This window comes from Scophthalmus maximus, chromosome 9 (genome assembly GCF_022379125.1).
Source record: "Scophthalmus maximus strain ysfricsl-2021 chromosome 9, ASM2237912v1, whole genome shotgun sequence".
NCBI lineage: Eukaryota > Metazoa > Chordata > Actinopteri > Pleuronectiformes > Scophthalmidae > Scophthalmus > Scophthalmus maximus.
The window spans coordinates 11,093,089-11,106,339 of NC_061523.1; the positions used below are offsets into that span (position 1 = coordinate 11,093,089).

A 13,251-nucleotide genomic window follows, 5' to 3' on the forward strand; every position below is an offset into this window, starting at 1 on the left:
CATGCTTTACCCAAAGTGGCCTTGAATATATTGGACTCAGTCGGTGGAGGATAATGTGTAGCAAATGAGGTTGGCAAATTAATTCTCTTAGTGTTAATAAAAGACATCTTAGCCTGACTAAGAGGGACTTAATGAAAAAAAAATCCTTTAATTTACTTGATTGGCCCTCGGATGAACATGTGATTTCCTAATTAACCTTTTGCAGCCCACCTCCCTCAGTCCCAGTAATGAGCAGATTGGTGAATACAATTAACTTGACTCTATGTGTTACCATTATTATCAATTACACGTCTAGCAAATATATAATCAAGCAAAAAATATGCATATTTATTCAGCTCCTTCCTCTTGGCTCTATCCTGAATTGACTATGTTAAAAACACAAGACGCAACAGCTTTGCTAACACACACACACACACACACACACACACTCTCTCTCTCTGTCTCTCTCTCTGTCTCTCTCTCTCTCTCTCTCACCCTCTCTAACACTGAGTGGAGTTTCCCAGAGTCTCCAAATGATGTCAAAACTATAAACCATGTCAACACAGTGAAAACTTTCAAAACTAACCTTTCAGATCGAGGCACATTACACTTTGACACAGAACCTCAGTCGGGACAGGCCCTCTTTAACATAAATCTGAAACACTTCCTATTATCTAAACCTCACATCATGTGGCTCTTTGTTTCAGCTACTTCCTCTTTTGTTACGTATCAGTACCGATGACACTATTTACTTTCCACCACTTGCTCAGGGGTTGTATGAGGAGAAACGTCACCCCAACCGTACAGCTGTGCTTTAACTGTGTTTCAGCCTTTAGGAGGATTTAAAGATTCCAACAAGCAATGGAGGGAGACGTGCTGTCTTTGTCATCTTCTTCATCATTATCATCCTCAGCAGCAGCATTGGCAACAGAAACTAAGGATACCTCGCCAAAGAGCGACAGCAGCCTCCATCAGAGCCAAAAGAAGCACAAATCTGCTGAAGCACTGTGGTAAGTACGTTCACCTAATGTGTAACAGTTTAATGTAAAACTCCACCAACTACTGTCTCAAATAGTGTAATGTTAACACCTCTCGCAAAGTGAATCCTATTTTTTGACTAAACCCATGTTTTTACCAAAACCTACTTAAATGTATAGATTGAAATGATCAATATCAGATCATTATCATTACAATCTATGACATTCTAGAAAGAGTTTGAAAGACACAGTCATGTTTTCGGAGATGTCTCATGAAAAAGTTTAGTGAGATGAGGAATGAAGAGTGGCTGCGGAGTTTCCAGTGAGGTCATAAAGATCAAGGCTTGAGTTCATTATTTCACATTAGTGATACACCATCATGTAAAAAATTACCACTAGTACTATAGATAATAACAATAATAACAATAATAATAATACTTGATAAATGTCAAGATCACACTACCGACACAAATAATTAGTCTTAGCCCTAAAATAACCATGTTGAATAGTGAAACTCCACACTTCTCTCATCTGTCAGGGGCTCTGACTGCGGCCTTTAACCAGCTACAGTTAGAGTTCTATGTAGAGTGACATTTGTCGGAGTTGCCATCAGGAGGAAGGAAAGGTATTATCTCTCTCTTTATCATATGCCATGAACGTGAATTAGCATTTTGCTGTGGGAAGCGCTGGCATTTTGGTGTCCTTCCAAGGCAGCATACGACTTAAAAACTTTGTGAAAGTGGGTCACACATTGTATATCAGCTGTCACAGAAGCTCTGGATCAGCGAGACACTGAGCAGACTAAATACCCAGTGCCGACTTGCCAAGACAGGGTGTTGGACATGAGTGTGTTAACTGTTTGTGCACACACTGGCCACCAAACTTTGGCTCCATTTCATTCCAGCTCATGCCTTCATCCAAAACTTCAGACCCACTGGTTGTGGATGATTCACTCATTAGTGGCCACAAACAGCCGTCACTACAGGCCTCTCCTGCCTTGTTGAACCCAGGGGGATGACAGACGGTTCAAATTGTAGATTTAAACTAATATTTTGACTAAGTTAAATTTCCTTTAATGAAAAAACCTTTTTTGATTAGCAGACGAGGCCATGAACTTTTCACAAAAATAACTAAAATATTTTGTGGAGAACATACACTTTGCTCCAGGATGATATCTTGATTATTCCTTTATGTGAGAGTGCATCAGTTTAACATGAACTACACCTATGTGTTCCCATTTGTACTACCTTGACCTGTTAATACAACTCTCTGAAATTGTGTAACACCAGTTTCCACATATAGCGGAACACTAGATGAAAGCATGTGTTCGTGGGGGAGTTTACACTTAAGGGGGATCAGAGGTGATCCACAGTTGTGATTCTTTGTAGCACGTAGCTCTTTGAGGTTACAGCAGTCCTGCAGCATGTTTGTGTGAAGACGCCCCAGGGGCTTCATGCCCAGTGTTCTGTTCTTCCCTGAGATGATTCCCCCTGGGCGTTCAATCTCTGCTGCCTCTCTGTCCGCTATTCCGCTTGGACGAGATCTCCCAACAGGGCTGGCGGAAGGAAGCTGGTTAGCAAATATATATTTTTCTCCAAGTGGTTTACAATAGCAATCAACCTTTCCCGGGGATCTTTGTCCAAATTGTTTCCAGTGGGTATTGACATATGAATACATGATAACGAACAGAGATTCTGATTGTCCAGGAGAGCAAATTGCAGAGAAATTCACCACTGCGTGTGTGCTGACAGCACAATGTGACTGAGCATGCATGTGTGTGCGTGGGTGTGCATAATAACTCTGATTCAGTTCTCTGTTAGTGCACTCTGTGCAAGTGGGTGTTCAAAAGTACCCTGACGTTCTTTTGTGCGTACCTGTTTTTGCTTATTATTGGAAATCCTCTGGCTAATGTTTATCATCATGACCATATTTGTCTCATATGCTCTGTGTGCGTGTCCATGTATAAACTGTGTGTGTGCTTGTGTGTGTTGGTGTGTGGGCAGGACAGAGGATGTGAGTCCCGTGGGTGACAGGTTGCTGTCCACAGAGGAGCAAGTGACTCTGATCACTGAGAGCATGACAGTCACCTCCGCTGACCAGGAGAAACTGCTGCTGCTCAACAGGAACACTGAGCTCCGCAGAGTCAACAAGGAGGTACAGCGTCACCTTGATGCAGATGTCCGCAATTACATTGAGTTCTTCCCCGAATACCACAGATACCAGAGGAAGGCCGTGGGCGTTGTGTGAAAACTGCTGCTGAGCTGTGAAGAATCAATATTACAGTAACCTGTTTTTTCACCACAATTATACAACCTGCTCTTTCTGATTTCAATCAGATGCAGGTTATTAAAATAAGTGATTCTTGATGGTAATGATGAAATGAATGGTGCTCTCAATGGCTGCAGTGGAGCTAATGGCAGTGGTGATGATGATGATGCTGGTGATGATGATGATGATGATGATGATGATGATGGTGGTGGTGGTGGTGGTGATGATGATGATGAAGATGATGATGATGATGATGATGATGATGGTGGTGGTGGTGGTGGTGGTGGTGATGATGATGATGATGATGATGATGATGGTGGTGGTGGTGGTGGTGGTGGTGGTGGTGGTGATGGTGATGATGATGATGATGATGATGATGATGATGATGATGGTGGTGGTGGTGGTGGTGGTGGTGGTGATGATGATGATGATGATGATGATGATGATGATGATGGTGGTGGTGGTGGTGGTGGTGGTGGTGATGATGATGATGATGATGATGATGATGGTGGTGGTGGTGGTGGTGGTGGTGGTGGTGGTGGTGGTGGTGATGATGATGATGATGATGATGATGATGATGGTGGTGGTGGTGGTGGTGGTGGTGATGATGATGATGATGATGATGATGATGATGATGATGGTGGTGGTGGTGGTGGTGGTGGTGGTGTGTTACAGCTGATGAAGCTGAATGAGGACTGGGACCAGGTGTACCGCAGTGCCACGCTGGGTCTACAGCAAAAACTGGAGGCTTTGGAGCTGGAGAACGCGGCTGTCAAACAACTCAACAGTAGGCTGCTGCTCAAAGTCGAGCACCAACAGGTAAATGCACGGTACAGTAAGTACAGTATGTACTTCAAGCACACTACGAACAACAAAACCCCTGGATTGATGCACTGGTGTGGACCCTCAGAAGTGGGTGCAGATGCAGGATACTGCGGTTTATCTTCTGGTAGATTTAGATAGTGGCAGGTAGCATTTGTGGTTTACGTGTTTGATGTTAACTTTTTCACCTGGGGTTGCAGAGTGCAAAGGAGTACTATGAGCAGACATTGATGCAGGAGCTGAAGAAGAACCAGGAACTGCAAGAATACATCAGGCTGCTGGAGAGCAGGATGCAACATCCAGAGAGAGCCAGCGCACATGCCAAACAGGTATATGATCCGATCCAGTTTTACATTTTAATTCCTGTCAATATTCTGTTATCTATGACCTGCTCATCACTTTGTCTTCTGTTCTATCTTTAGGGAGGCTTCAGTGCTGAGCCGTGCCCCTCTAGTAATCCACCGAGAGGTCCTGACTTGTCACCTAGCCATTACTCTCGATACAACCCTTCATCCTCCCTTTTCCAAGCTCCTTCAAGCCCCGAGGAAAGGTGGCAGGGGAAAAGCCAGAGCGGCAGCACCCCACTGGGAGACTCCCCACGAGAAGTGCAGGAACTAAAAGAGCAGCTGGATGCACTGAGATGTCAGGTGGGCTGCTCTCTTCAGCGTGGCATCAAAAAATGTTTCCCATTTCTAATGTGATGAGAGCAGAACTGATGTCACCCCACTGTTGCCAGGGGAAGATTTGCTTAATAATCAGAACTAGCTTTGAATCAGACAGTGAACTGCGCCACCAAGTGGCCGCTCTGGGCTGTGCTGAAATTTTACCCATAATGAGAAATATCTGCAGATCACAAGATATAGATTTCATAATGGCTCACTGCCAAATTAATGTCCTGTATCAGCAGACCCAGATTTATGAGGCAGAATACCAGACGGAGCATAAGGACCACAAACACACGCAGCAGGAGAACCGCAGGCTGAGGAAGAAGAGGGAGGAGATGCGCCAACAGGTGGCACTACTGCAAGAGCAGGTAGCATTTCCATTGGCCGCACACGTATACACAAACACACACATACAAATGTATATGACATACACAGACACACACACACACACACACACACACACAAATGCATATGCTGTCTATCTTGACCCAAAAGTGATTTTTTTTTAAATGTGCATAGACAACTAAAAATGTGGGATGTGTTCATTGAATGTAGTCAAATATGTTGTGTAGTGGAGTTGCAGTGTGTATATTCTGTAGTAATCATATGATCTGAGATGAAGCCTAATTGAAAAAAAAGGAAGTCTCCTCATAGCCCTTGATGGGATATTTTTCACAACTCCACATCTCCACGGGTTTAAAATAACTTGTTTTGACATACACTGGTCTTAATCTTCTCGAGATGTTTTTTTCTTCCATGTTCATATTTTTTTTCTGATTTTGCCTGGTGTCCTCACATTGCTCCAGCTCAAAGTTTACGAGGACGACTTCAGACGGGAGCGCTCTGACAAACAGATGCTGCAGAGGTTGTTGTTAAAGAAAACGACTCCTAGCAAGGACCCTGTGCTTATCCATCGCTGCAATAATGCACAGCAGCCACCAGGAGGAGACAAGAGGACACAGAGTGCAGAGAAAAGAAAACAGCACCACCACCTCTGCCCCAAACACCCAGACAGAGACACAGAGTCAAACTGAGGCTCAGAGGAAACCATCATTATACACACAATACATGATGAGTATGAGTTTAACCTTGTAAAAATGAAAATCAGTTAAGTGTCAATGTAATAATACAGAGACTGCAGCATCTCTGTATTATTACAGAGATGCTGCAGTAAATCTACGCCACAAGTATAATAAGACATTGAATTATTCATAAACTATCAAATTTATCTTATAATTCTCTATGAAGTTTCTATGTTCTAATGTTGTAATTATAATATCCATATATATTAAATATTTAGAATTTTAAATAAAAAACACTTGTTCGTATTACAGAGATTTCTGCAGTATAATCTGACATTGTATATATATAAAATATTACAATTATTTATAATATATAATAAGTTAAGTTTCTATGTTTGAAAATATAAATAAATTAAATATTAAAATACATAAAAATAACTAATCTTATTGTGCTGAATGCTTATTACTTGCTTCAACAGGAGGAAGTGACCCTCATTTATGACTTTATTTATGATGGTCTCTGGGAACAGCTGTTGAGGAGCAGTGAATCATTTCTGGGGTGTGCTGCAAAATGAATGTGTGCTCTGTCACAAGGAAGCTGAAAGGTTTACTGCTTTTCTTACTCAGTCACTGTTTCACTCACACACAGCACATAATCATTTGTGAACTTTATTGCATTCTCTGAAAGTACTGACACATGTCATCACACAACAGAAGGAGGTCACCAGGTGACCAGAGTTTCCCTGATCATTTTTTTCTCAGCATCCTTGGAAAGCCCAGACAGAGACACAAAGTCAAACTGAGGCTCAGAGTAAACCATCATTATACACACAATACATGAAAAAGTTGTAAACATCACTTATGTGTGGTTTCTACCTGCTGTTGTTTGTAGTATTACAAAGATGCTGCAGTAAAGCTACACCACAAGTATAATCAGACATTGAATATATTCATATTCATATCATTCTCTATAAAGTTTCTATGTATTAATTATATTTAAAATATGTCAAAAAGTTACAAAGAGACAGAATAATAACACATGTAGGAAGAACTAATCTAATTGTGATGGCGGCTTGTTATCTGCTGCAGCAGGAAGAAGCGAACCTCATTTACGACTCCACTTATGATAAATGTTTTCTCACTGATTAAATTATGTAGGTACCATAACACTAAACATTCTCACAGGTGATCGTCCCTGGGAACAGCCGTTGAGGAGCAGTGAATCATTTCCGGGTAGGGCTGCAGATTGATTTCCGTGCTGTGTCGCAAAGAAGCTGAAAGGTTTACTGCTTCCTTGTGAGAACTGCACCCACATACTCTTGAACTTTATTGCATTCTCTGAAACTACTGACACATATCATCACACAACACACAGAGGTGACCAGTGTTTTCCCCTGATAATTTTTCTCAGCAGCGTTGGAAAGTTTCTGTTAGTACAGCGGCCCTGAAGTGCAAATGACTGCATGGGAAACCACCACGGCAAATTCAAAAATCACAGCGACAAATAATAAAAAACACATACAGCATATAACATATAGCTCAAAACTCTGTTTTTTATTTGTACTTGGGTTTTGTCATTTACCGTCATGTTTTCCTATATGTCATTGTGGTTTGCACCTCAGGGCCACAGTATGTTACAGCACATGACATATAGTGCATTTAATGAAACATTCTATCAGAAGTTATCTGTGGCAGCGATGTATACTTTGCCCTTATTATATACATATATTAGTAATATATTACATTCTGTAATTGGAAAAGAAAAAAAAGACTAGAAATGATGATAATGATATTGTAAAATCTGGAATTGGAATATACAATATTATGAATAATATATTGGAAAAGAAATTGATGCCTAAAATGGAGACTGTCAGGATATTCTCTTCTCTTTGAGCCCCAGGCAAGTTCACACACTCATCACACAGAATATGAATTACTGTCTTTGTCAGGTGATCAGTCATCGTCCTTTCACTCCGTTCTTGACAAGGAACAGAGAAATAAAATATGAGGCTGTGATGATTAGGAACGATAATATGACAGAATAATGAGTAACTGTGAAGGAGGAAAAAGTATGAGTAAAATCAGGTTGGACCTATTTCAAAATAGAGGGCAGCACCAGAATTAGCCTCCATGTCTATAAATACATTTTGTTGGTAGAGTGTGACGTGAGCCCTGTAGATGGTGATTACAAAAGACCTGCGTGTATCTCCTGGGAAGAAAAGTGTCATGTTACTTCAGCAAATAGAAGACAAATGAATGTCCCACCTCATATTGACATCTTCTGTAATCATGGAAATTCCCTGCGAGGCTCTGTGCACTATTTAATCCCAGTCACAGAAGATCCTGACAGAATCCAGAGTCCAGACTCCAGAGAGAGAGAAGACTGAAGAGCAGACAGGTACGGAGATAAAACAAAGATGTATTTATTACTTACATATATTTTTAAGATGCTACATGAAAAAATAAAAACATTTGTGTACACTAAAATTGAAAAAAGTATTCTACCAATAATAAATAACATACAAAATGATATAATAATAATCATATTAGTATTATTTAATAAATTTAAAACTCAATGTTAAATGATAAAAGGAAGTAGTTTAGCTTTCTACTCATTTGTACATTTTCTTTTTTTAAATCAAATTAATTATGAATGCAAGAATTTTGATGCTGTACTTTTCTCAAATGTTACTACGTAATAAGGCTTTTGCTCTGCAGCTCCACTGTATGTTGAGTGTTGATGCTTTATTTACAGGATCATGAAGGCTACAAATGACTGTTTTCAGTGGTCTTGCACTTATCTACGAAGTGTCACGTTCTTCCCCGGGCTTGTTTTGAGCCAAAAGATTATTACAACTGAACAAAGAGACTCTTAACAAACTTGATTCCCATGGGTCCTGAGGTGAAGTCACAGGTTTTCTAATGGTCTTGAGGGACAGGTGGAACAAGGTAGAAGGTAGTGCGCACTGTGACCCACCTCTATGTGGTTAGATGCTTTTTTTCCCCCAACAGGGGACGTGGGTCAGTCCCGCTTTCTTTTTATGTATCTACAAACATCTTACGTTCAAGTTGTCTTGAAAACCAGATGAAAAAACAGGATAAACATCCTGTTCTTACACTGAATTTCACCATACTTAAACTTCACTTCCCTCTCTGTTACCCTCCCCCCCCCCCCCCCCCAACCTCCAGCAACGTCACAAACAGTCTCCACCTTATAAATTTTGGAAGCAGAGAGCCTGAGGCATCAGCAGTGAAACAGTCAAATCAAGATGACTACATCCGCAGCAAAGCAGAAGGAGATCTACAACCAGCTGGGTTTTCTCTCCGCACTGACTGTGTTGAATGAGACGGAGCTGAGAGAGGCCAGACATGCCTTTTCTGAGCTGGAGAGGGAATTTGGTGAGTATCAGCGGGTCTGGGTCTCGCAGTTAATTGTGTTCAGACAGTGTTGACAGGATAAGAAATATATGCTGTGGCAGTGAATAAATATGTGTTTGTGTCTCCAGGTGAAGAATACACCGGGTACAGCCTCCACAATGTTCACCTTCAGTATCCTTGGGTGATGGGTCTGACCAAACACCCTCGAATCCTAGAAGTGGTCAAAGCCGTCCTGGGTCTCGACGTCATCCTGCTTGACTCCCGCTTCATCTGCAAATACCCGACACTCGAACCCGCCAACATCCTGGAGAATGAAGTGGGAGAAACTAAACCTGAAGGGAACGTTGGAGAGAATTTGCTCCCATACGTGGCCTGGCATCAGGATATGAGGTAGATCTCAGATTCAACAAAAATATGAAAAAGATTGGAAAATGCTACCTGCTCTTGCAGCTTTTGATTTGCTTTGTTTTGCCTAATTATAATTATTGCGTTTGCAGGTATTGGGGTATTGCTGGTGGCCCTGTTCTCTCAGTGTGGCTCGCTTTAGATGACTCACAGAAGGAAAACGGAGCCCTTCGGGTCATCCCAGGTACCTCAGCTGCTCTTTTATGATTCTCATGCACATTTATCCCTTAAGCCACTGTGCTGGTGAGACAAATTTAAAAGTCTGACATTATTTTCCAGTGTGGAGCAGCAAATGTACTTTCTGAAATGACCGACCTGCTTCACAGAGTTGAACACTTTAGCTAAATATGTTTTGTCCCTGTAGGCAGCCACTGCTCTGGCATGTTGCCCCATCGCCAAGCCACCCGCCGCGGAAACATGCTGTCAGTCAACCAGGAGATCCCAGAGGAGCTGGTGAACGTTGATGAAGCTTTGCTTTGTCCACTTTTGGCTGGACAGATGTCTGTGAGTTGCCCCCCCCCCCCCACAGATAATATAGTCAAACATGTGTTTGAGTACAATTAAAGAATTGATGAATTAATTGAGATTCTGATTTGGTTTAAAAGATCCACGATGGGCTCCTCGTCCATGCCAGTGATGCCAACACATCCCCGATGAGACGCTGTGGCTTTGTGATCCGTTACGTTTCCACCTGTGCTTACCCCATACAGGTGAGACAAACATGAGTATACACGTATTCCTATTATGACCCCACAGTCAGACTCTCACAATGTATTGATCCTGACTCTTTCTGTTCCCCTTAGGATCCAGACCGTCCCAGGAAATTTCACGCCACAACTTTGGCCTGTGGAGAAGATCGTTTCAACCATTTCTCCGACAAAAGCACATGAATACTTCCGGGATTCTTCCTTTTTGCAAGAATGATTACTTCTTTGAAATGTCTCTTTGTATACTTTATATATATACTTTATATATGAATGCCAAAATATATCAAAAATAAGTAAACATTTCTATGTTATAGTTTGTTCCATATTTTGTGGTATTTTAAACATTATGAATTTGAAAAAATGCTGTTTTATCATTCAGGAAAAAGTGAACATTGTCAATTATAGATTTAACAGGACTTTTCCATAAAGCTTTAAAATAAATGCCAAAATAACCGTGACAACGAATTTCTGTTGTGTTTTTTCCCTGTTCATCTACATTGCACAAAACAATAAGGAGTGATATACAGCTTTACAACCTAAATATCAATAAAGTATCGATATATGAACCATGGGGCTGTGTGGGTGTGTATACTGTTGAATTTGGGAAGAAAAATATTTTTAAAAATCCTGAACATTCACATGTGTCATTTTAACAAATTTCAAATATTTTCTTGTGAAATCTATAGAATATCCACAGATGAAGAATGACAGTGTCACGAATTCAAACTGAGCTCTCTAAACTGTTTATTTTTTACCCAAAGCCCTGTTCCACAAGTTTGTCTTTGGACATTTTTATACAACATTTTCTTGTCAAAATGAAAATTAATCTACTGTATGGTTAAAAAAAAATCCTTTAGCGACTTATAAGAATAATGTTATCATTCCCTGATCTGAAATCATTTATTGATCATGGTGTATAAATCTGGTTTTACAGCATAAGAGACAAATTCGGTCCAAACTTTACACACTACATACACTGTGTCTGTGTGTGTGTGTGTGTGTGTGTGTGTGTGCGTGTGTGTGCGTGTGTGCGTGCTTGTGTGCGTGCGTGAGTGTGCATGAGGACGTTATCCCAAATTATTCATAGAGGTTTTGTAATTTTCATTGCTTTATTTGAGCAAAAAAATAAACAACAATTGCAAAATTGTCATTTGTGAAGTAGCTTTTATTGGAAATCTCAAAACAACACATTGATGATACAACATCAGACAAATACTCAGGGATAAATGCAACAGTGCTTGTACAGGCCGCACATTTTTAAGTTAGCTCAAGCCAGTTTCAGTGTCTCTTTGACTAAGACACCTATTCCATCAAAAACTTTGTGAACGGGAGCATTGCACATGAAGGCACAGGTGGTGACCAGCTTGTTCTTCACGTCAACATGAGCCTCTTCCACATCCTTGTTCACGTGTTTGCAGCCCATCTCCTTCACCACAACTGCCGTCTGCGCATACGGCCACCTGAAGAGGACGACAGAGGAACCAGTCAGAGAATTCATTTCTTTTCAAATTCATAGATATGTGACGGTGAAAAAAACGAATGTACTCACTTTTCACACTCTTTGTCCTGTCCCACCGTGAGCTCGCAGCCAGGCAGGATTTTGGCAGCGAGAATGGGGGAGATGCAGCACATGCCCAGCGGCTTTCCAGCCTTGTGGAAAGCCTTGATGAGCTTCTCCAGCTGTGGCTGGATGGTGCAGTCCTTGTTCTTCACTGCCCAGTCACTCAGGTTCTTAGCCACACCAAATCCCCCTGGACAGAAAAACACACAAGGAGGACATGTTAAAAAGAATGTGGGCTAAGTAATGATCTTAATGGTGTTTGTTTATGGCAAAGGCAGACTGACCTGGGATGATGGCGGCATCGAATGCTGAAACATCCAACTTGGCCAGATCAGTCACGTCACCCCTGGCGATACGGGCACTTTCCTGCAGGGTGTTTCTTTTCTCCCCCGTAGGTTTCCCGTCGCAGTGATTCACAACGTGCATCTGATCTGCATTCGGAGCAAACATCTGCACCTGAAATGAAACACCAACATGTAAAACGTCCTCAATAAACTGGCAGAAAAAGTAAGAGTACACTGCAAAGTCCCTCGACATCCTTGAACTTTAAATCAATGAACAGATAAGCGCACTGTAACTAGATCACTTCTCTTCTCTTCTTTCCGTTTCCTGCTCTTACTTTTGCCCCAGCGCGACTCAGGTGGACGAGAACAGCCGAGGCCTCATGGATTTCTGTGCCGTCGTAGACGCCGCAGCCTGCGAGAATAACTGCAACACGCTTTGCCATGGTTCCTATCAAACACACAGATAAAAGTACAAATGTAATATGTTGACTATGTGAACTACAAAACCTTTTTTGTTTCACCATCAGATAAGAAAAGCACATGATTAACAGAGCACTGCTCCTGGGCCACCTGTTGCACATGTTTACACAAAAAATGAACAGAGCAGGTGACAGAGGATTCTCAGGTGAGCATCTGTTGCTGCTGCCGCCGCTGCCAGGCAACACTGTTGACACCAGGCAAGGAGAAGTTACAGGAAGAGGTTTTAGACTCTGCTGCAATAGATAAATACTGTACTAGAACACGGATATCAGAGACGTATTTAGCATTTCACATTTGTTCGTATAGTATTATCCAGAAAGATGTTAAGATAGCAGAAGTCAAAATAGTGCGTTGTTCGTGCAGTTCCCCTCACCTTGTGTGTGGTTGTCTGGCTGTGTGTAATCGAGCTGCTCAGTAGTGATATATTGACTGAACTCTGAAGCAGACTTCTTATATCCCTGCCTGCCTCACCTGGCCCTTCCCACAAGACCTGCTGTCCAAACAACTGACATCATGCACCTTACAGGAAACCAGGGACATTGTTTAATATTGATGCCGTTGGGGTGATATGCTGAGTCACTCTTACTAATGCTTTAAATGAACAATGACTTTTATTTTATAAAAGTGATCAAATAAACACATTCGTTAATGTGTTACAGTCTTACGTTCTAAGCTCTGTGGTTGAGAATTATTCTAAAACATT

General features: G+C 41.4%; 3 protein-coding genes across 4 annotated transcripts; 2 read left to right on the forward strand and 1 right to left on the reverse strand.

The window, feature by feature from the left end:
- Positions 1-700: 700 nt before the first annotated feature.
- On the forward strand, positions 701-5,819 carry si:ch211-153b23.7. 2 transcript variants are annotated; one of them, XM_035650656.2, is made up of 7 exons: positions 701-989; positions 2,960-3,110; positions 3,900-4,043; positions 4,247-4,375; positions 4,469-4,693; positions 4,951-5,079; positions 5,518-5,819. In XM_035650656.2, exons 1-7 carry the CDS (start codon positions 841-843, stop codon positions 5,743-5,745), a joined length of 1,155 nt encoding a protein of 384 aa, XP_035506549.1. In that variant the 5' UTR covers positions 701-840; the 3' UTR covers positions 5,746-5,819. The 2 variants fall into 2 exon arrangements, with proteins under 2 accessions (XP_035506549.1, XP_047190572.1); XM_047334616.1 differs by having other exon boundaries at positions 706-989; positions 4,954-5,079.
- Positions 5,820-7,914: 2,095 nt separating this feature from the next.
- Positions 7,915-10,794, forward strand: zgc:174917 (uncharacterized protein LOC565650 homolog). Its single transcript, XM_035650271.2, has 7 exons — positions 7,915-8,131; positions 8,923-9,132; positions 9,240-9,501; positions 9,609-9,700; positions 9,881-10,020; positions 10,122-10,226; positions 10,320-10,794. The coding sequence occupies exons 2-7, from the start codon at positions 9,003-9,005 to the stop codon at positions 10,404-10,406; spliced, it is 816 nt and encodes a 271-aa protein (XP_035506164.1). The 5' UTR covers positions 7,915-8,131; positions 8,923-9,002; the 3' UTR covers positions 10,407-10,794.
- A 576-nt stretch (positions 10,795-11,370) lies between these two features.
- si:ch211-153b23.5 (uncharacterized protein LOC321177 homolog) lies at positions 11,371-13,075 on the reverse strand. Its single transcript, XM_035650272.2, has 5 exons — positions 12,922-13,075; positions 12,404-12,516; positions 12,069-12,240; positions 11,773-11,974; positions 11,371-11,683 (listed from the first exon to the last, which is right to left on the reverse strand). Exons 2-5 carry the CDS (start codon positions 12,509-12,511, stop codon positions 11,491-11,493), a joined length of 675 nt encoding a protein of 224 aa, XP_035506165.1. The 5' UTR covers positions 12,512-12,516; positions 12,922-13,075; the 3' UTR covers positions 11,371-11,490.
- Between the last annotated feature and the right edge of the window lie 176 nt (positions 13,076-13,251).

Excerpts from the sequence above, each read along its gene's own strand:
- si:ch211-153b23.5 (XM_035650272.2), bottom strand. The coding sequence starts at position 12,511 with ATGGCAAAGCGTGTTGCAGTTATTCTCGCAGGCTGCGGCGTCTACGAC. Across the intron at positions 11,975-12,068 it reads CGATGCCGCCATCATCCCAG|GGGGATTTGGTGTGGCTAAG; the intron begins GTCAGTCTGCCT and ends TTTTCTGTCCAG. Across the intron at positions 11,684-11,772 it reads CAGGACAAAGAGTGTGAAAA|GTGGCCGTATGCGCAGACGG; the intron begins GTGAGTACATTC and ends CGTCCTCTTCAG.
- zgc:174917 (XM_035650271.2), top strand. The coding sequence starts at position 9,003 with ATGACTACATCCGCAGCAAAGCAGAAGGAGATCTACAACCAGCTGGGT. Across the intron at positions 9,502-9,608 it reads GCCTGGCATCAGGATATGAG|GTATTGGGGTATTGCTGGTG; the intron begins GTAGATCTCAGA and ends TTGCGTTTGCAG. Across the intron at positions 9,701-9,880 it reads AGCCCTTCGGGTCATCCCAG|GCAGCCACTGCTCTGGCATG; the intron begins GTACCTCAGCTG and ends TTGTCCCTGTAG.
- si:ch211-153b23.7 (XM_035650656.2), top strand. The coding sequence starts at position 841 with ATGGAGGGAGACGTGCTGTCTTTGTCATCTTCTTCATCATTATCATCC. Across the intron at positions 990-2,959 it reads AAATCTGCTGAAGCACTGTG|GACAGAGGATGTGAGTCCCG; the intron begins GTAAGTACGTTC and ends GTGTGTGGGCAG. Across the intron at positions 3,111-3,899 it reads TCCGCAGAGTCAACAAGGAG|CTGATGAAGCTGAATGAGGA; the intron begins GTACAGCGTCAC and ends GGTGTGTTACAG.